Source organism: Panthera pardus, unplaced genomic scaffold (assembly GCF_024362965.1).
Source record: "Panthera pardus isolate Hobbes unplaced genomic scaffold, ASM2436296v1 HiC_scaffold_10, whole genome shotgun sequence".
NCBI classification, from domain to species: domain Eukaryota; kingdom Metazoa; phylum Chordata; class Mammalia; order Carnivora; family Felidae; genus Panthera; species Panthera pardus.
The window spans coordinates 63846301-63869381 of record NW_026526655.1 but is presented as its reverse complement, the minus strand read 5'-3'; the positions used below and the strand labels follow the sequence as shown (position 1 = coordinate 63869381).

Sequence of the window (23081 nt, the reverse complement as noted above, 5' to 3'; positions counted from 1 at the left end):
AAGGTCTTCCCTGAATTCAGCATTACACAATCTATGTAATACACTATATTAATTGATCTAAGGAGAAAAAGGGTATGATCATCTCCATGGATGCTGAAATCTAACATTATTGTGATTAAAATAAATTTATCTAACTGGGTAAATGTGTTTTTTTTTTTTTAACACAATAAGTCTATTTGTATGTCAGTTCCAAATCTGGCCTGTTGCTTAATAGGAACATTGGTATTCCCATTAAAGTCTGGAACAGATAGAGATGGGAAACCATTGTTCTACATAGTGCTAAGTTTTACATTGAATTAGTAATAGGTAAGAGAAAGAAAATAAAGGCATAAACATTAGAAAGGAGGTGGTAAAGCTATTGTTACGTGAATTTGAATCCTTCCTGTATTTTAGGTACTGGTGAAAAAAGATACGAAATTTTCCTTTGTTTGCAGAGCTTACATTCTGATGACATGTTATTATATGACTATACACTTGGAAAATTAAGGAATCAAGTGAAAACTTACCACAAACAATACCAGAAAAGATAATATCCCTAGGAATAAATGTAACAAGGATGTGCAAGGTATGTGAGGAAAATTTTCCAACACTGTTGAAGGACACAAAAGACAAATTGAGTAAAGATGTCAATTCACCCTACATTAACTTCTTGAACATTCAGAGTAGGAAAGGCTTTTGTTATTAATGACCCCAAATTCAGAAGTTAAAGCAGGAAAAAATGGTAAGTTCAGATACGTTTTTTAAAAACTTCAAGAAAACAAACAAGCAGAAAACCCCATAAGCAAATTCTACAACACAAAGATACACTGGTACAAAATACAACCTGTGGTACAGACACAGGTTAATACATGAAGAAACTCTACAAATCAATAAAGAAGATACCTACAAATCAAGAAAAACTGGGCAATAGGTATGAAAAGACTGTTCATAAAAAGGAAGTGTTAATGGTTTTTAAAACGTGAAAAGGTGCTTCTTTCATAAAAAGAGGAAATCAAATTAAAAATATACTGAGACAAGGGCACGGGGGTGGCTGAGTCAGTTAAGCAATCTGACACTTGATTTTGGCTCAGATCATGGTCTCATGGTCATGAAATTGAGCCCCGTGTCAGTCTCTGCGCTAGGCGTGGAGGCTGCTTAAGATTCTCTCTCTCCCTGTCCCTCTGCCCCTCCTGCTCTCAACAGATACACTGAGACTATATATATATATATATATATATATCAGACTGAAAAAATTGAGAAATCTGGTAACATACTCTATTGGCAAGGCATTGGGAAATGGGCACTTTTGCTTATGAGAGTATAAATTGGTAAAATCATTAGCAAGGGTGAGTTTTTAATATATAAATAAATTGCAAATGCATAGTTCTTTGATCTCCAGAGTTCACTTCCAGGAATTTATCTCTGTATGTATGCCTGTATAAAATGACCTGTCATAAGATTATTTATTACAGCACTGTTTATAGTTAGTGGAAGTCTGGAAACTACTTAAACATCCATTAACAGGAGAGTGGATAAGTAAATTATAGTATATCCTGACAGTTCTACAAAAGAAAGAGGGCATTCTTTTTTTTTTTTTAATTTTTTTTTTAATGTTTATTTATTTTTGAGACAGAGTGAGACAGAGCATGAACGGGGGAGGGGCAGAGAGAGAGGGAGACACAGAATCGGAAGCAGGCTCCAGGCTCCGAGCCATCAGCCCAGAGCCCGACGCAGGGCTCGAACTCACAGACCGCAAGATCGTGACCTGAGCTGAAGTCGGACTCTTAACCGACTGAGCCACCCAGGTGCCCCTCTTTTTTTTTTTTAAATGTTTATTTATTTTTGAGAGAGACAGAGCATGAGCGGGGGAGGGGCAGAGAGGGAGGGAGACACAGAATCTGAAACAGGCTCCAGGCTCCGAGCTGTCAGCACAGAGCCAGATGCGGGGCTGACACCCACGAACTGCGAGATCATGACCTGAGCCAAAGTTGGACGCTTAACTGACTGAGCCACCCAGGTGCCCCAGGAAGGCATTCTTTATATTTTAATATGGAGATATTCCAAGATACATTGTAAAGTGAAAAACGCAAAGTTCAGAATGATACATGTAGTATGCAAACATTTGTGTGACACAGGTCATATATGAATACATATTCAATTTATTTATATTTGCACAAAATAACTCTGGAGAAGAAGCTGATTTAATAACTGGTTAGCTGGTAGGAAGAGGGAGTCATAGGAATAAAATGGGAAGGTGAAACTTTGGATAAGTTTTAGTTTGTGAACCATGTGAATGTTATACCTATTTAATAAGCTTAGAAAACAAATTAAAGTTAAAAATTAATTCTTCTAGAAAGTGGTGTAGCCAAGGTATAGAGTAAGATGTAAATTTTCTGTCTTCCCTGTTTTTTTAAATTAAGACAGACATGAAAGGAGAGTGTAGATGGTGTCATGACTAATAAAGTCACGTGAAAGTACACACCTCCTGAAAGTTGGCAAATGACTTTCACAAACACAAACTCAGCACATTTTATAACCTCAGTCATGATACTGAGGCCACTTACTGTGTTTCCTGTGTATCTGTCATCTAAAATTGCTCGAGATGTTTTGATAAGGTGTCATCTGTGCATCCTACCCTTATAATTTGAAGCTGGTCAGTCTGCCTTCCCCTCCCCTGCTTTTGGTTATTTTCTCTGTTCATTAACAGCTCCTTAGCAGTAAAGATAGAATAAATAAAGGAAGAGAACACAGCTTAGTTTTGTTGTGTGGCAGGGCACATTCACATAACTGTTGGCAGGATGCTCTTTAAGATATTGAGGAGAGGGTAGGGATAGGAAATGGGAGAAACGCATTTACTGACTTAGACATATTTTTTACATTTGGTCATCACCACAGTCCCATTTAGGTGGATAAATAGCCCTGACAAGTGAGGGAACTGAGGCTCAGAGGTCATTACAGTGAAGAATTGAACCAGTCTGTTGCCTCCTAATGTTAGAGAAATGAATGAGACAGAATAGTATCATCATATGATGAGCATAAGTTGGGTCTCTTCCCCATTCACCATGTTTGTGTCTTCAAGGAATGCACAGTTGTTGTAAATTTTGATGGGGATCTGATCAAAAGGAATGAACAAGAAGAGGGGTAGAAGAGGGATTTGTGAAAAACAGAGCAGAGAGAGACAAGGAAGAAAGAGAACACCTGTTTTGTAGTAGCATTGGTACCTTAGGCTAAAGTGAGCTCTGAGATTATTTCGTGCTTTTGTCTGTCCTACATTACCCTCATGTGTGATAATTGGGTATAGCATTTTTTTTTCCTGAGAAAGTGAGACATTTGAATGATGCCTCTTAACTCCTTTCCTTGAAGGCTGATGGAGCTGACTCAGCCAGTTGGCTCTTTCATCTCATTTCCGTTGCTGATAAGGAGTGCAAGCATTAGAGGAGTGTCTGGGTGGCTCAGTTGGTTAAGTGGCTGACTCTTGGTTTCGGCTCAGGTCACAATCTCGCAGTTTGTGAATTTGAGCCCTGCATCAGGCTCTGCGCTGTTAGTGCAGGGATTTTCTCTGTCTCTCTCTCTCTGCCCCTCCCCTGCTCGTGTTCTCTCTCTCTCTCCGCATAAACTTGAAAAAAAAAAGTGCAAGCATTAGAGCAAGATTCACGTTTTTCACTGTTGTGTCGTAATGAGTAACTTTTCTTCTCCTGAGTGATTATTTTTTTAAACATATTTTTTTAGCGTTTATTCATTTTTGAGAGACAGAGACAGAGCGTGAGCGGGGGAGGGGCAGAGAGAAAGGGAGACACAGAATCCTAACCAAGCTCCAGGCTCTGAGCCATCAGCACACAGCCAGACGCGGGGCTCGAACTCACGAACTGTGAGATCATGGGGCTTGAACTCACGAACTGCGAGATCATGACCTGAGCTGAAGTCAGATGCCCAACCAACTGAGCCACCCAGGCGCCCCCAGAGTGATTACTTATATTCATGCTACTAATGGAAGGACTACGTCCTCCGTGGTAAATACAGAAATCTCAGTAGCAGGTAGTAAATAGAGGTTAAAAAAATCAATGTAGACAAGGGCAGATGTGTTTGTGGTGAAGATGAAAATGATTTTGCTGGTGCCTTGTTTCATAGCATCCTGATGAAAAGAGATTGGAAGGCCTCTCCAAACAGCTGGACTGGGATGTTCGCAGCATTCAACGCTGGTTTCGACAGAGATGCAACCAGGAGAAGCCAAGCACGCTGACGAGGTTCTGTGAGAGCATGTAAGTTGCTGTTACTCTTTTTGAAAGCAAAACCTGCCTAAGTACTCCTCCTGTCCCTAACTTAAAAATAAAGGCTTCGTGCAGGCTCCAGCAGCCCCTGTAAAGCATGCCACCTGGTGGAAAACATAGTCCTCAAAAACTGGGGGAATAGTAGTTTGTAAGAATTTGTGATTAATGCTTTGGATTCAGTAACTGAAGTTCACTTTCTAATGTAGTTCCTACAAGGTATTGGCAGATGGTATTTTCAGGGGCCTGCGATGGTATTTTCATTCAGCCACCTTTGAAATAGAGCACTAAAAGTTATTACTTTAATGGTTTGAATTTTAATAGAGGAGACTTTGTCAAGATGTTCTTTCCACGGGTAACAGCTGAGATGCTAAGATGTATAATCAGAGAGTCGTGATTATGTCCCATATTCCTGGAGATTTAAGAAATAACTATATTATATTCCTTGGGTGAATTTAATGAAGCATTGCTTGAAGGTGGGGGGTGGAATGAAGGTCTCTTCCATTTCTGAAATGCGAACTTTATGGTGTGTAAATTATCAATAAAGCTGTTAAGAATAATAAAAGACCTATAGAGAACTAGCACAGTGCTGTTTTGAAATAGTGACACTCAATGCACTGACCTAGAGGAAAGTTAGAGAAGGAAATACTGAAGCATTGAGCACATTTCCAACAAAGGGAAGGGACTGTGCCTCGAGCTGGTTGGTGCATTTGGTCTTCATCCTTTGGGATGTGACTGTGCCTTTGTCTAACAGCTCTGTGCTTTGGGAGCTTTTTTCCTGACACCTGGTCATTTGAACAATAGTGCTGTCATTGTTCCCTTTGTTGCAGGCTCCTTCTGTTTGGGGTTAAAGTTGCATTTTCAGGTTTAGCTTTCAATTATGCCGAAAAAGTATTTTAGCAATTACAATCTAAAACTCAGAGGGAAGCCTGATGTTCTGGGAGAAGTGAGTGAGGGGCAGAATAATAACCATAAATTCCTAGGGCTGGATAAATATGGGGAGCATAAACAGGGTCTTCAGGAGGTCAGAATATTTATAAAACATGGAAAAACAACCGAGTAGATACAATCTGCAAAGCCCTTCCTATAATTGAACTGAGTGGCAGTTTATGGAAGAAGGATTTATGCATCTGGGCTCCTGATCAAAAGCTGGAATTGCTTCCTGGCCTGGCCCCACCATGTACGTGAAGGACCTGTGTTCCTTCTTTGGGCTGTGGGTCTGAGTAGTGGTGAAGCTGAGTCTTGGCATCGGGACCACATGCTGAAACTCACGTGTCATCTTCCCCTCCTCCAGCTAACTTCTTTGGTAACTCGACACTCGTCCTTTCTCTACTATACTGACTCTACACCAGTTTCCATACCAGTATGTATAGGAATCAGTCATTGAATGTTGTTCAAGTGCAGACTATCATTGAGTCGGTCTGATGGCAACCGAGGGTACATTTTTAACAAGTTCCCAGGTGATGCCACTGGTCCATGGACCACATTTTGAAGAGCAAAGCTCAACACTATGCCAGTATCTATGTCTTCTCCCTGAATTCAGCTGGCCTTTATCTGCAGTTAGAATCAGCTAAAAATATTTCTAAATGATTGATAAAGGCATGGCAATGTGAAGGCACAACTGGGGGGGAGAGATGGTACCTAAATGTATCAATTATGATCTTTTTCCTCAAGTGGTTTATTTTAATAGTTAGTGTCAAGGAGATATAACAAATATCTGAGTATATGCACATCAGGGATATTAAACAATGAGCAGATAGACGTGTGCACGAAACAATTGGCATGGACCATCAGTAAGTAAAGATTAGAGGAGAAAGATCAGCTGTGGGCTAGGGCACGTGGCAGGGCTATTGGGATTAGAACTGAGACAGTACTGGTGGCCTTTGACTTCTCTGTTGCAGAGGACTGTGCTGATGAACTTTGTTCTGAAACTCTCTTCTTCCTTAACCTCTGGATTGCCACTAGATTCTCTGGTCTTTCCAAGAGCAACTGTTTGTGTGACTTATTCTGCATTTTTCCATTTTCTTGAGTGAGCTTCTCCAGAGTCAGTCTTCAACCTCTTATTTTCCCCACTCTACCTTCCATCCTCTGTGCAGAAGTAATTTTCTCTCGCCATCCTCTTCCAAAGTCATGTGTCCAATGACAAGGCATCGTTCTGCTGTCTCCCAGCTGGCAACTCTGACTTGCTTTCATCGCTGACTTCCCTTCACCTGTTGTTTGCATGCCTCCATTCCGTTATAGGCTAGAAGCTCAAACCAGTCATTTGCTGGGTTCCGTTAGTTCTTCGTAAAGCCGCTGCTGTGGCCCAGATCTTAATTGCTCTCATAGCTATCCTTCTTATTTATGTCACACTCATAGATATTTTGCTACAAAAAAATTCCGAACATGCTACTATTTCCATGTTCTCCTGCCTTTAAACCCTGATATTTTTTGCAACTGTTGGATAAATTATTAGGCTACTTAGCCTGTTAGCTAGACTCTGATTTTCATGTGTTTGGTATCAGTCACCCAAATGACCCCTTCCTTCCAGAAGGTTGTCTTTTCACTGTCCATACTTTGTTCAATTCCTGCCATGGTTTATGCTGTGCTCCTGGCATGGACACCTATGTTCCTCTGCCCTGCCCATCTATCCCCTACCCATTCTTCAAACCCGAGGCCCTCTCAGAAATGTGGCATGACTGTTGAGTGTCTGGAATGAGCATGACTTTTTTGGAATTTTAGAGTCCTCACTATAAGTGCTAGTAATTTAATATTGAATCACATGCTTTCTTATGTGGTGATTTAACTTAACTTGTCCGTATATTTTTACCCTCAGTATATAATGCTTGCTCCTTGAGGGCACGAGAACCACATCTTGTTTTTCTTGCATTCTTAGTCTTTATCACCACATATATACTGCTGAATAAATATTGGTTAAATGACTGTAAGTTAAAGTGGCATTTTTTTGGAAGGATTTACTGATCTAAGTTGGCACGCTGCCTCCCCAAATGGAAAGTGCCTTTTATACACTGACTTAGCCTAAAATTTGTCTAGGAAAATTATCAAACTCTGGAAAGCTCCAAGACTGTATCTCAAAGAGATTAGAGGAAGGAATGGGCTGGCAAAGGGGAACATTTAGCTAATGTGAGGCAAATAAAGCAGAATTATATTGGTCACTGTATGCACGAATGTATGCTATAGTTATTGCTCATCAATATAAAAAATGATCTGGAATAATTGTTCCTAACCAAGGGTGCACTGCATAATCACCTGATGAGCTTTTGTAAATACACATACCCAGCCCCCCACCCCAGGATGTCTGAATCAGTGTGGCATCCTAGGTGAGGTCTGGACATGGATATCTTGAAAGAAATGCCCTGAGTACTTACGGCACATATCCATGGTTAAGAAGCACTAATCTCTGAAAAGAGATGACTGCTGTTCCAAAATACTAAAAATCAAATTAGCAAGCAAGCCAACACAGGTTTGGGACCTGAAGGTTTAGGGCCGAAATGTAAAGTTTCTATAGTTTTTCTGTTCTATCTAAATTACTATTTTAGAAAATACAGAGTCCTTTCGCGGGAATTGTGTTTCATCTTGCAGCGGTGGAGAATGGCAGCAGTATGCATGCCAAACCACGCTGGTAACCATCTGCTGGCATGTCCGACTTCTGGCATACCTGTTTCATGCAGATGAGCTGAGTAGAAGTTGTTCAACAAGTAATGTGTTGAAACATTGACATGAATTTCTTTCCTTCATGCTTGATGTCAGTCATTCGCAGCTGTGATAGTTTTCATGAATATTTCTTCCCGAAGGGTTTAAATCTTTATTGGCGACTGAAATAGAGATTTTCAAGAGGAAGTAAAGAATTTATAAAAATGAGATATCCTGTGATACATTTTCGGAGGAACTCTTGCTAAATGGGAGTCATTTAGCTGAGGGATCATGCTTTGCAGTGACTGAAGTTTTACCTCTCCCCTCCCACAGTTGCATCAGGATAATAGGAAAGTAAAGAATATTGGCAATAAAAAAAATATCTGCAGCATGAAACAGGAAGAGGCAGAGATGTGTTTTCAGAATAAATGGCTTCCCTCTCGTTTGTGCACTATCAGTGTTCATCATTTTTAAATATTGTGCAGTATATTTAATAGCACATGCCTGGGAATAAATATTATATATGGCTTTCATTTAAGCAGTCTCCAAATGACTTCATACTGACAGGTAGATCTCCCATATGATAGTATGAAGATGTAGGGCAAGGAGTATTACATTTCACAGATTAGTTCTGATTTATGTGGATTGAGGTTTGCTCAGGTGGAACCTTGTTGTAAGTTGAGGACCCACGATTGTCTTTTCTTTAGGGATTTCATTTTAGAGTTGAGGTTGATTAAAACTACCCCCAGATGCTACCATACTTGGATGCAAGCAGGCCAAAATCTGGGAACTTTTTGAAGCTGTGACTTTATTTCTGCAAAGAAAGCTCTATGATCTTAATTTGTGATTTCATTGAACTAAGGATAAGTCAGCAATGAGAAAGGAGTGGTTTACAAAATCACCCTCCTGCTACCACTCGGTCACAGATTTTGCTATCTTTTTACTTGAACAAGTTCGCAATGCTGTCTTGTGACCACAATAAGAAAGTGGAACCTAATAATTGAGGGAAAAAAGAGAACAGGGCAACACAGGGAACAAGCTGAGTCAGATATCCCTTTATTTCAGATCAGTCTTTGATCTGAGGAAATGTGAACATATTCATCAAGTTGTCATAACACAGTCACCTATTTACAAAAAAACCACAACCAAGTATTTGTAAACTGCTTTAGAATCTTCCATATATTGCACACTGTGGTGAAGAACAAAATTTTGCCTAAGAGAAAATTCCATTTTGATTATTTTCACAAATAGATCATGACTTGAGCGTTATTTACTACCAAAGTTCTCCTGAAGACTGATGTGGTGCTTTGTTTGTTTTAATGCAGTTTTTTTTTTAATTTAAATTCAAGTTAGTTAACATACAGTGTAGTATTGGTTTCAGGGATAGAACCCAGTGATTCATCACTCACATGTAACACCCAGTGTTCATCCCAACAAGTGCCCTCCTTGATGCCCATAACCCATTTAACCCACCCATCTCTCCTCCAGCAACCCTCAGTTTGTTCTCTGTCTTTAAGAGCCTCTTATGGTTTGCCTCCCTCTCTGTTTTTATGTTACTTTTACTTCCCTTTCCCTATGTTCACCTGTTGTGTTTCTTAAATTCCACATATGAGTGAAATTATACGTTTGTCTTTCTGAGCATAATACACTCTAGTTCCATCCACGTTGTTACAAATGGCAAGATTTTGTTCTTTTTGATCGTTGAGTAGTATTCCATGGTATGTATGTGTATACATATATATATATATATATATATACACACACACACACACATACATATATATGTATATATATATACATACATATACATATATATGTATGTATATATACACACACATATACATATATATGTATATATATAGATGTGATATATATATATATAGAAGATGTGATATATATATATGTATATATATGTGTATATATATATATATCACATCTTCTTTACCCATTCATCAGTCAGTGGATATTGGGCTTTTTCCATAATTTGGCTGTTGTTGATATAGCCAATATAGCTATAAACATTGGGGTGCACGTACCCCTTCAAATCAGCATTTTTGCATCCTTTGGATAAATTCCTAGTGCAATTCCTGCATCATATGGTAGTTCTATTTTTAATGTTTTAAAAGTTGTATTTATTTATATGAGAGAGAGAGACAGACAGACAGAGACAGTTAGCATGAGCAGGAGAAGGGCAGAGAGAGGGGGAGAGAGAGAATCCCAAGCAGACTCTGCACTGTCTGTGCAGAGCCTGACGCAGGGCTTGAACTCATGAACTGTGAGATCATGACCTGAGCCGACATCAGGAGTTGGACCCTTAACCAACTGAGCCACCCAGGCACCCCTCTATTTTTAATTTTTGAGGAACCTCCATACTGTTTTCCAGAGTGGCTGCACCAGTTTGCATTCTCACCAGCAGTGCAAAAGGGTTCCCCTTTTTCTGCATCCTTACCAACATCTTTTGTTTCCTGTGTTGTTAATTTTAGCCATTCTGACAGGTGTGAGGTGGTATCTCAATGTGGTTTTGATTTGTGTTTCCCTGATGATAAGTGATATTGAGCATCTTTTCATGTGTTTGTTAGCCATCTGGATGTCTTCTTGGGAAAAGTGTCTATTCATGTCTTCTGCCCATTCCTTCACTGGATTATTTATTTTTTGGGTGTTGAGTTTGATAAGTTCTTTAAAGATTTTGGATATTAACCCTTTATCTGATACATCATTTGCAAATATCTTCTCGCATCCTGTAGGCTTCCTTTTAGTTTTGCTGATTGTTTCCTTTGCTGTGCAGAAGCTTTTTATCTTGATGCAGCCCCAATGGTTTATTTTTGCTTTTATTTCCCTTGCCTTTGGAGATGTGTTGAGTAAGAAGTTGCTGTGGCTGAGGTCAAGGAGGTTGCTGCCAGTTTTCTCCTGTAGGATCTTGATGGTTTCCTATCTCACATTTAGGTCTTTCATCCATTTTGAATTTATTTTTGTGTATGGCGTAAGAAAGTGGTCCAGTTTTATTTTTCTGCATGTCGCTGTACAGTTTTCTAGCACCATTTGCTAAGAGACCGTCTTTTTTTCCATTGGATATTCTTTCCTGGTTTGTTGAAGATTAGTTGGTCATACATTTTTGAGTCCATTTCTGGGTTCTCTATTCTGTTCCATTGATCTATGTGTCTATTTTTGTGCCAGTACCATATTGTCTTAATGGTTATAGCCTTGTAATACAGCTTGAAGTCTGGAATTGGGATGTCTCTAGCTTTGGTTTTCTTTTTCAACATTACTTTGGCTATTCAGGTTTTCTGGTTCCATACAGATTTTAGAATTGTTTGTTGTAGCTCTGTGAAGAATGCTGGTGTTATTTTGATAGGAATTGCGTTGAATATGTAGACTGCTTTGGGTATTTTACATATTTTAACAATATTTGTTCTTCCAATCCATGAACATGGAATGTTTCTCCATTTCTTTGTGTCTTCTTCAATTTCTTTCATAAGCTTTCTATAGTTTTCAGTGTATAGATCTCTTATCTCTTTGGTTAGTTTTATTCCTAGGTATCTTACGGTTTTTGGTGCAATTGTAAATGGGATTGATTCCTTGATTTCTCTTTCTGCTGCTCCATTATTGGTATATAGAAATGGAACTGATTTCTGTACGTTGATTTTATATTCTGCAACTTTGCTGAATTCATGTATCAGTTCTAGCAGTTTTTTGGGTTGAATTATAGAATATCATGCCATCTGCAAATAGTGAAAGTTTGACTTCTTCCTTGCTGATTTCTATGCCTTTCATTTGTTTTTGTTGTCTGAGGGCTGAGGCTAGGATTTCCAGTACTATGTTGAGCACAGTGGTGAGAATGGACATCCCTGTCGTGTTCCTGACCTTAGGGGGAAAGCTCTCAGTTTTTCCCCATTGAGGATATTAGCTGTAGGTCTTTCATATATAGCTTTTATGATGTTGAGGTATGTTCTATCTGTACCTACTTTGTTGAGGGGTTTTATTAAAAATGGATGCTGTGTTTTGTCAGAAGCTTCTTCTGTACCTGTTAAGAGAGTCATATGGTTCTTACCTTTTCTTTTATTAATGTGGTGTATTACATTGATTGATTTGTGAATATTGAACCAGCCCTGCAGCCCAGGAATAAATCCCACTTGATCATAGTGAATAATTCTTGTAATGTACTGTTGAATTCATTTTGCTAGAATCTTGTTGAGAATTTTTGTATCCAGGTTCATAAAGGATATTGGCCTATAATTCTTTTTAGTGGGGTCTCTGTCTGGAATCAAGGTGATGCTAACTTCATAGAATGAATCTGGAAGATTTCCTTCCATTTCTGTTTTTTGGAACATTTTGGGAACGATAGGTGTTATCTCTAAATGTCTGGTAGAATTCCCCTGGGAAGCCATCTGGCCCAGGACTTTTGTTTGTTGGGAGATTTTTGATAATTGATCCAAATTTATTTGCTGGCTATGTGGGTCTGTTCAAATTTTCTAGTTCTTCTTGTTTCAGTTTTGGTAGTTTATGTTTCTAGGAATTTGTCTATTTCTTCCCAGATTGCCCAGTTTGTTGGCATATAATTTTTCATAGTATTCTCTTATAACTGTATTTCTGCAGTGTTGGTTGTATTCTCTCCTCTTTCATTTGTGTTTTTATCTATGTGGGTCCTCTATCTTTTTTGTTTGATAAGTTCTGCTAGGGGTTTATCAATTTTGTTTATTCTTTCAAAGAACCAGCATTTAGTGTCATTGATCTGTTCTGTTATTTTGTTATTATTTAATAATAATCTGCTCTAATCTTTATTATATCCCTTCTTCTACTGACTATAGGCTTTATTTGGTGCTCCTTTTCTGGCTCCTTTAGGTGTAAGGTTAGGCTGTGAATTTGGGGCTTTTCTTTGTTCTTGAGACAAGCCTGAATTGCAACGTATTTTCCTCTTAGGACTGCCTTTGCTACATTCCATAGGGCTTGGACTGTTGTGTTTTCATTTTCATTTGCTTCCATATATTTTTAAAAATCTCTTCTTTAATTTTCTAGTTCATTCATTCTTTAGTTGGATGTTCTTTAACCTCCATGAGGAGGTTTAAGGGGTTTCCAAATTTTTTCTTGTGGTTGATTTTATGTTTCTTAGCATTGTGATTTGAAAATATGATTGGTATAATCTCGATCTTTTTGTACCTATTGAGGGCTGATTTGTGACCCAGTATGTCATATAATCTGGAGAATGTTCTATGTGCACTCAAGACGAATGTGTATTCTTCTGCTTTAGGATGAAATGTTCCGAATATATCTATTAAGTCCATCTGGTCCCATATGTTTTAAAAGCCATTGTTTTCTTGCTGGTTTTCTGCTTAGATGATCTGTCCATTGTAAGTGGAGTATTAAGGTCCCCTATTATTATGGTATTATTATCAGTGAGTTTCTTTATTCTGTTATTAATTGATTTATATATTTGGGTGCCCCACATTGGGGGCATAAATATTTACAATTGTTAGATCTTCTTGGTGGGTAGTCAGTCCTCTTAATTATGATGTAATGCCCTTCTTCATCTCTTGTTACAGTCTTTGGTTTAAAATCTAGTTTGTCTGATATAAGTATGGCTATTTTGGCTTTCTTTTGAAGTCCATTAGCATAATAGATGATTCTCCATCCCCTAAAGTTCAATCTGCAGATGTCTTTAGGTCAAAAATGAGTCTCTTGTAGGCAGCATCTAGATGAATTTTTTTTTATTCATCTTGGTGCCCTGTGTTTTGATTGGAACATTTAGTCCATTTACATTTAGAATAATTATTGAAATATATGAATTTTGTGCCATGTATTACCTGTAGTGTTGGTGTTCCCAGTAGATGTTTTGTAGTACTTTGTAGTCTTTGTTGCTTTGGTCTTCTTTTTCTTTTTTTTTCCCCCCTCCACCCAGAGAGTCCCCATTAGAATTTGTTGCAGGGCTGGTTTAGTGGTCACGAACTCCTTTAGGTTTTGTTTGTCTGGGAAACTATCTCTTCTTCTATTCTGGATGACAACCTTGCTGGATAAAGGCTGTGTCTTTTTCCCATTCAGGACGTTGAATATTTCCTGCCACTCCCCTCTGGCCTGCCAAGTTTTAGGGGACAGATCTGCTACTAACCTTGTGTGTCTACCGTTGTAAGTTAAGGACCTCTTGTCTCTAGCTACTTTCAGAATTTTCTCTTTATCTTTGTGTTTTCCAAGTTTCACTGTGGTGTGTCATGGTGTTTGACCTATTTTTGTTGATTTTGAGGGTAGTTCTCTGTGCCTCTTGGACTTGAATGCCTGTTTCCTTCCCCGGATTAGGGAAGTTCTGAGCTGTAAGTTGTTCAAATAAATCTTTTGTCCCTTTTTCCTTTTCTTCTTTTGGTACTCCTATGATATGGATATAGTTTCATTTTATGGAATCATAAGTTCTCTAAGTCTCCCCTTGAACTGTAATAATTTCCTCTCCCTGTTTTTTTCAGCTTCAGTATTTTGCATAGTTTTATCTTCTATATCACCTATTCTCTCCTCTGCTTTTTCTAAAAACTTTTTTTAAGTTTACTTACTTATTTTTGAGACAGAGAGAGTGGGAGAGGGAGAGGGAGAGAGAGAAAGGGAGCACATGAGCAAAGGAGGGGCAGAGAGAGGGAGAGAGAGATAATCCCAAGCAGGCCTGCACTGTCAGTGCAGAACCTGATATGGGGCTGAAACTCACTAACTGTGAGATGACTTGAGCCAAAATCAATAGCTTGATGCTCAACCAACTGAGCCACTCAGGCACCCCTTAAAAACTGTTATTGGGGCGCCTGGGTGGCTCAGTCGGTTAGGCGTCTGACTTCGGCTCAGGTCATGATCTCACAGCTCATGAGTTCGAGCCCCGCGTTGGGCTCTGTGCTGACAGCTCAGAGCCTGGAGCCTGCTTCTCATTCTATGTCTCCCTCTCTCTCTGTCCCTCCCCTCCTTGTGCTCTCTCTGTCTCTCAAAAATGAATAAATGTAAAAAAAAATTAAAAAAAAACTGTTATTAACTCATGGGTTGTACAAAAACAGATGGTGGACTGGACTTGGCAAGCAAGCTGTAGTTTACTAAACCCTTCTTTCAGATTATAGTACTATTAGCAGTTCTTTCAGAGTTTCAGGAAAGAGAACGTGGTCTTATAGCACAAGGCACAGTCATCCATTGCTCAGTTTTGCCGTATAATAGAATCATTAGAACAGTTCTGTAATTAGTATGCCCATTTAATATTCTTGGCACATGGTGCCTTGATGCTCTGTAGTTTCATTTAACTCAATCAGGCCCTCTTTGAAGTTGTTAGTAGTCAGAAGACAGTATCACTTCCACTACAAAAATTCTGAAGATTAATGAACTGTATCATAGACAGTCTGCTCTTTTGCCTTGGGTAAGCTTTTGAAAGCTTTTCCTTCCTTCTACTCCCAACCTTCCATCTGTGGCATGTGAACTCAGGTTTTCCATGTAGATTAGGCCTCCCACAGTCCTTGATGGCATATGGCTGGGCCTCTAATTTATGTGTACTGGCTAATTAAGAAAGCGGATTTTTGCTAAAAGTATCAGGCCAAACTTTGGTCAGTGTGCCTGTATATTAAGTAGTGCTGGTCAGTTTTCTTTAAACCCTAAATTTCTCAAGACTCTGTAGATAGTTTTTCCAAGAATTTTATTCAATATGGAGTTGGATAGAGATGAAAAGGACAGAATATACAGAGGAATCATTGAATTTATTAAGGTCTAATATTCTTATTTAATTCTTGTCTGCCATTTTTGAATCTATATGCCATATCTTTATTGTTTAATCTGTTTCAAAAGTTATTTCTTTTTTAAGTTTATTTATGTATTTTGGGAGAGAGAAAGCATGAGTGGGGGAGGGACAGAGGGAGAGAGAGAGAATCCTAAGCAGGCTCTATACTGTCAGTCTGGAGCCCGACATAGGGTTCAAACTCATAGACCATGAGATCATGACCTGAGCTGAAATAAAGTCAGATGCTTAACTGACCAAGCCACCCAGAAGACCCAAAAGTTATTTCTGATTTAGAACCAAATCATGAAATCATTATAATCAACTTTGATTATAGAGGATATATAAAAGTACACATGATGTTTGTAAAGTTTGGGGAATAAACATTCTAAATAAATACTTTAACTTTTACTACTTACACAGGATTATATTCTGTACATGTGTTCACACAGATACACATACATGCTGTGTATCTAAGAGTGGTGCCTGCCCTTCTCGGGATATCTTTATAGAACTTGCCTCAACAAAGTGCCTAAAGAAGGCTATAGGAACATTATGTTTTAGGATCCATAAGTCGTGATTCCCTTAGTGGTAGTACAGTCAGTTGCACTGTAACATGGTACACACATTTCTAAAAATTGCCACACTGTGCAGAATTACACAACAACACAACACAACACGGGGCTTATGAGAAAAGTGAGTCAGGGCACAACACTCAAAAACTGCATCAGGGACATTTAAAAAAAGATAGGAATAATAAAAACAGCACAGTTTTATACATGTGAAGTGGTTAAGAAATACATAAGGACTATAATACATATGGTATTTTACCTTGAAAAAGACCTCAAGGTTGCTTGGAAGTTGGGGTTGGTAAGTATTGGGTGAGCTGCCATAATAAAATACCACATACTGGGCGCCTTACACAACAGAAGTATATCTCTCACAGTGCTAGAGGCTGGCAGCCCAGGATCAAAGTGTCTTAGGGGTGGTTTCTCCTGAGGCTTCATTCCTTGGCTTGCATATGGCCACCTTCTTCCTGTGTTCTCACATGGTCTTTCCTCTGTGCATGTTTATTCTCGGTGTCCCTTCCTCTTCTTTTAGGACACCATCCATGTTGGAATAGGACCCCACTCTTACAGCCTCACTTAACCTGAATTGCCTCCATACGAGCCATATTTTCAAATATAGTCGCGTTGGGTGTTAGAGCTTCAGCGTAGGAACTTTGGGAGGACGCAGTTCCACCCGTAAGAGCGTTGGAAGTTTATAGTTCGTAAATTACTATGAAGTGGTAGAAGGAGGATGATCTGAAATTTGAGAGAAAGTTATGACAGCAGGTGGATGTGGCCCATAATGTGGACTGAGGTAACTCGGAGATGTTTGAGAGGGGTATGTGTGCCCGTAGGTGTGTGTTTTGTGTATTCCGACACTGCTCAGGTCCACTGAGCACATTTCTGCATTCACCTAGTGTTTCTGGCAGATAAGATCACACAGACGCCAGTAAGAAATTTGTATTATGCTTACGAAACAGTGGAACATATCAGTACCAGGCTTACAGCCTTGCTGTGATAGCACAGGGTAGGGGTGCAGTGGGTGAGCTCTGGAGCCGGGCAGTCTGACTTCAAATGTTACCTCAGAAAAATCTGTGGGATATTTGGGAGAGCCGTTTGGCCACCCTAAGCTTCAGTTACTTCATTTGTGAAACAGGCATGTTAGCCGTGCCCAACTCATAGGGTCCTTGGGAAGACTACAGGCCTTAACCTATGAAGTGTTTGGAATGGCATCTTGTGCACAAGGGGGTGAATGCTAGCTACCATCAACACCATCGTGTTGTCTGTTGTTTGTCAAGTTGGTGTAATGAGAGCAGGAGCAAATAGCTAGTAATCTGTCATAACCATGCAATGCAAGAGCTGTAGGCATGTTATTCGGCAGAGGCAGCTCCAGTGTTTGTTGTTTTAGGAGGAGAGCTTCAAGAAGGTGCAAGGAGAATAGGTTCTTAATTTAGAATGAAGCTCTTTTATTCCATGGAACTCCAAGAAGGCAGAATCATGTGGATTCACAGGACCGTCAGCTTGGGCTTTACTTACACACGAGAAAAAGATGCAAAATTCATCCGAGTTCAGAGCGTCAGACCCTTTGGCTTGCTGCTGTGTAGCGATGTGGCAGAAGTGGATGAGAAAAGGTGTCCTACTTCAGCAGGGAATGATGCCCGCTGTGCTGCTAGAAGCCGAGGCTTTTGAAGCACCGCACGAGAAATGTCAGAACACGCAGCGAATATCTTTGAACCACAGAGATTTAAAATTTGCCCAGGTGATTCTGAGGAAGGCGCAGCTTGCCTCTGCCAGGGGGGAGAGAGGAACAAAGCCTGGAGCTCAGTGGTGCTGGCTTTAGTAAACCCACCTCTGTGAGGACCGGGACAGTCCCCTCAGCCTTAGGAGGTTGGCATGGCTTCTGGGTGTAAGAGTTTGCTGTTAAATGTAATATTTATTGGTTACCTCCCATGTGCAGGTGAAGGGGCTGTGGAGGCAGTTGATCTTGAACAAATTTGAGGTTGGGAATTAAATGTGGCTGGTTCATGTCCAGGCTCAAGCTATTTAACCCTAATCGAGTAATTTACCTTGGCTTGGTCCCAGGTGCCTCTTTCGAAAAGGAGAAATAACTCCTATTTATAGGGTCATTCTGGGGATTAAATGAGAGGGTGCGGGTTTAATGTGCATCTCTTAGTGCTTGTTTCTCTTTCAGCTGGGGTTGCAAAGTTGAGTAAGCAACAGTTTCTGACTTGGTGGCACTCACAGGGGCAATTGATTCCGCATATTAGTAAAGTAGTTCAGTACCTCAGATGGGGAGATATAACCTGTAATACTTAAGTGATGAGGCTCTTTTCTAGAGCCTTTTCCTTACTGCTCTAGCTGTGGGGTTTTCTGGGTCTTTTATCTTAATATGCCATCAGGAGAACCATATTAAAAATTTTTTTTAATGTTTATTTTTGAGACAGAGAGAGAAAGGGCATGAACGGGGGAGGGTCAGAGAGAGAGGGAGATACAGAAGCCGAAGTAGGCTCCAGGATCCGAGCTGTCAGCACAGAGCCCGACATGGGGCTTGAACTCACAGACTGTGAGATCGTGACCTGAGCTGAAGTCGGATGCTCAACCAACTGAGCCACCCAGGCGCCCCGGGAGAACCATATTTTAGATTGTTTGAAGAGGAAGCGCTTTGTTGCTTCCTCTCAGGAGTCCAGTCCACCTTGCCCTCTTTTTCTGTTCTTCTTTTCCTTCTCCCTGCCTCCCTCCCTCCCACCTCCTGCTGTTACAGGGGCAGGTGCTTTCTGCTTCCTCCTGGCTATTCACCCTTCTGTGATTAGCTTGTGGGGGCCACATCCCTTGTCAAAGGGTGGACAGGGGACTTCATAGAATCCTCGACCATTTATAATTTGACTGTAACTGTCTTAAAACTTGGCACATTGCACATGACTCCTGAGATTTGAATACAGCACCTACTAATTAGGGGGTGAAAGTGTTTGTGTGTAGGATGTGGTAGTGAGGGTAGGCACTTGGACAAAGCAATGGGAGGTGCGGCTGTCCCCCCTTTTGGAAGATTTGGGCAGATTCCAAGTGACTTTTGGGGAAGAAGGTCTTAGAGGTTGTAGGCCTTCCCAAATTTAAATTCATAAATGAGCCTTCTACAAGATTGGAAACTTACCTAAAAGCAACTAAGGCCAGTTGTTTTGATTTTAAATGCAAGTTGAGCTGCTGGCATTGTGTGTAGGGCTGTCATGCTTTGAGAGAATTAAGGTATTTTAGAAAAATCACTTTAAAATTTGGTCAATATTTCGTATTTTGCCTCTCTCCTGTCTTGCAGCAGTTGCCAACTGATGGGAGGTTATATATTGCTCTTAGGGCTCAACTACGTAGAAGGGTATGGAACTGTGCTGCAGAGCTTATGGTGTGAGTGAGACCATTGGTGTAGCATCACACACATCTTCATTCATAGGTTATCACTAGCCTCCGAATTGGCATTAAAGGGTAGTGTACAAGTCTTAGACATATCACTTCATCCTTCAGCGTTCTGATAACTCCTGTACTTATCCCCAGGTGGAATAAAATTGCATATTTTCATCTTACGTATGATTATATAACTAGTTTTCTTGCAGGTGTTAGTGGACACCTGTGCTGGTAGGAGACATAGACCCCAGGCAGGGAGAAAGATGTTTACTAACGTTTTGTTATATTCCGGGTACCATAATGGGGCCTTTGCAATTAATCCTCACAGCTACCCTCTGTAATATGTTAGGTGTTACAAGCCCTTCTTAGCCGTGAAAAAACGGAAGCAGGGAGAGGTAGAGTAATTGAGTGCCACTCGGCTAGAAAGTGACAGCTGGGATTTGTACCCAGGCTCGCCCAAACCTGGGACTTGTTAGAAAAAGCTCAGGAACACAACATGTTATCACATTCAGAGCAAATACAGAAAGGGACACTTGGTGTTCTATTTGCATATGGCAGTCTCCTTTCCTTTCCTTTCTCCCTCCATTTATGAAAGATTGGAACTAAATTTTCTTGCTGTCTCTTTGGCATACCAATTGCACTTTTAGTTATTCTCTTCTAGAGCACTACACTTGGAGACTTGTTATTTTCACTATTTGCGTTCCTCTCTGCTATTAAACTGTCCAGCGCCTTGACTGCTGGCACTTCTTATTCTAAATCTTTTCATCCCCACAGGTCAGCACAATGCCCGGTGCTTTGTAAGACCCCAGTAAATGTCTACGGGATGAATCAATTATTTAGATTAGGGACTGGACTGAACCTGTAGGGACTAAGGGACTGAGTGTAATTAAGAAGAAGCTCAAGTTTGATGTCTTTCAAATAATCGTAGGAAGATTAAGGTGGGAGGGAGGAGGTGGGAAGGGCCTTCTGGAGGAGGTGACACAGCTGGATTTTTAAGGATGATGACAGTGTCCAGGTCGAGAAAGAGAAGGAGGGTGCCAAAAGCTGCTCCAGGCAATGAAACTTGCCCGAAGAGCAAGGTGGGCTTGGGGAACTCCAGTCAGCACGAGTGGTGAATAGGACAGGGGAAGCTGGCCGGCAGCAGCATCCCTATTGCCAAGTGAAGGCCCTGGGCATCTTCTCCTACACCTTCCTGTCTACACATCTAGGCCATCTGACCTTCTGTTCTAAAATGTCCTTGTTTTGCCTGCATTCACAAAAATCTCATGTTTACTAAGTGTTTGGCTCATTGGCGAATGGAATCGGTGTTTATTGCCAGTGTGTTATACCAATGTGTATGGCACAGTTTGAACCCTTGTATTTTTTTGTTGGAAAAAAGACTTGCTCATTGAACATGAGTCTCATTGATTAGACATATGTGATGGAGATGATCTTGAACAGGCACCTTCTGTGTTCCTTGTGAAGTCCATCTTCCTGCCTTTATCTTGTTTTCTGAAGAGGATAATATAGTGCTTAGAATCCGCATAATGACTTCTTCCCTTTTCTTTCTCACCTCCCATACAAACCTGCAAAAAATTAAACATCCAAAGGAAAAAAGAAAGAAAACTACGTTATCACCTCACTATTAGCTATATCGGCTGCATCGTATTTTACAGAGAAAAAAATCAGGGTATGGGACCCATGATAACTGGTAGTATGTCATTGACTCAGCACTCTGCAATCAAGGTTCAACATTAAAAAAGCAAAACAAATTAGGACATGCGGTCAGGAAAGCATGAATGTGCTTTTATGGTTTGGAGCAATTGAATATTAGAAATCAAGATTGTCTCAGAAAATCCAGAAAGAAATCATGGGGCCCCATGACTTAATTCACTTCAATTTCCCAAATGGTTACAGAGGACTTTATGTGGCTGGGGCTGGGTGCTGGGGGATTTAAGGTAAAAAGGAAAAAACTGCTATTCTCTGGCATTCAGAGTGTAGGAGGGCAAAAGGCACAACAATTTAGAAAAGAGCTACAGAGCATCCAGCTCTCCCTGGGGACAGGGCTGAGTCATTGGACTGTAATAAGTACTTGTGGGTTAGCAAACCAAAGTTGGGATAAATAAATCTAAGAATTGGCCAATGTAAACAGCATCTTATGAATGCATTTATGATGGATTTGGGGACAGAATTAAAATTGAAGTATATAAAATATTGAATTTTATTTATAGAATCTTTTATCTTTCAAAAGAACAAATTTGTCTGGTGATATCCATGGAATAACAAGTGGTCTCCTTGTAATGGGATTCTGCCAGAACTTCCTACGATGAAGCATATACCATTAAGCTTCCCTGTGTTTATTACTGTTCTGGGTGCTAGGAGAGTCACTTTGCCTGCAAATTCCTTACTTATGGGGAACTGTATTTGGTGCTCTAGATAAGGTTATTTGGTGCAACTAGCTTTCATCCAGAGCCATCACTGATCTTTCTTTTCTGTCTCCTTTTCTTCTCTGTGGGTGGGAGGCTGAGGACTGGGATAGGTGAAGGGCTGGAGGGGTGGGAATAGTGTACGCGCTTTCTACATTACATCAGGTCCAAACCAATGATTTGAAGATTGGGATACTGTTTGCAGTAAGAAATTCTCAACGTGTGGGCACTGTGGTACATGCTGTGATTTGTGAGGTATGAGAAGCACTGGTCTGCACCTGCAGCACTAGTTAACATGTCCATACAGATTTCAAGAAGTAGCCAAATACAGAGTTTCCTCCAAAGTTGTTCTTCATATGTATACTTTCAGCGGATACTCTTGTTTTTCTTCTGTTACTCATTGAAGTGGCAGTTCTCATGTAATGTTTTCTCTCTCATTATGAATTTTAGTTGTGGAAATGTGTCCGACTTGATTTTCGTTCTTATTTAATTCTGAAATAGGACTTGAACCTGTGTGCATCATTTCAATTTGATTGATTCAAAATACGATATTGTTTTATCTTAAATTGTGAAGGGTTCACGTGAATCTTGGCTACTCTTGTGTTCTAAAATCTAAAAGTTTTTCTTGCTTCATGAATTTAAGTGTTCCTATTTCTGTGTGTTCCCAGTACTTAGGTAGTTCAATAAACATTTTTTTTGGGAGCCTTTACTACATGCTGGGTTCTGTATCAGGATGCTGGATGGATATTAGGACCTCTTTCCTTGATGGATTAATGACAGTATCTCTTTACTTCACCCTCTAAACCTGAATTTCCTTATCTGTAAAACAGGGCTAATAATCTTAAAAACCTGACAGAATTTTTATAACAATTAAATAAAATAATTCTTAGAAAGCACCTAGGATATGCCTACTACATTGTAAGAACTCAAGAAAATTAATTACTTTAGATCAATTTGAATTTCTGTGTACTAGAGGCTGGCAAAATGAATTGAATTCCCCTGCCTAGTCAAATACTATCATTCTGAGTTTGCTTAATACCCTAGGGTACCACACTACCACCATGTGCTTAATCAGAGGCTTTATTTCTGTTAAATCCCCAAATATCTGGAGATGTAATTATTTAGTAGGTGTGATATGATGGCTTTT

The 23081-nt window shown here is 39.9% G+C and overlaps 1 protein-coding gene across 2 annotated transcripts in view; it reads left to right on the top strand.

Annotated features, from left to right (window-relative positions):
• Window positions 1-23081, top strand: part of CERS6 (ceramide synthase 6) — a 325203-nt gene that overhangs the window by 101014 nt on the left and 201108 nt on the right. For both annotated transcript variants that reach the window (XM_019458546.2, XM_019458536.2), the window contains exon 3: window positions 4108-4238. In XM_019458546.2, the coding sequence (XP_019314091.1) occupies window positions 4108-4238 (131 nt within the window). The remainder of the gene's footprint in view (window positions 1-4107; window positions 4239-23081) is intronic.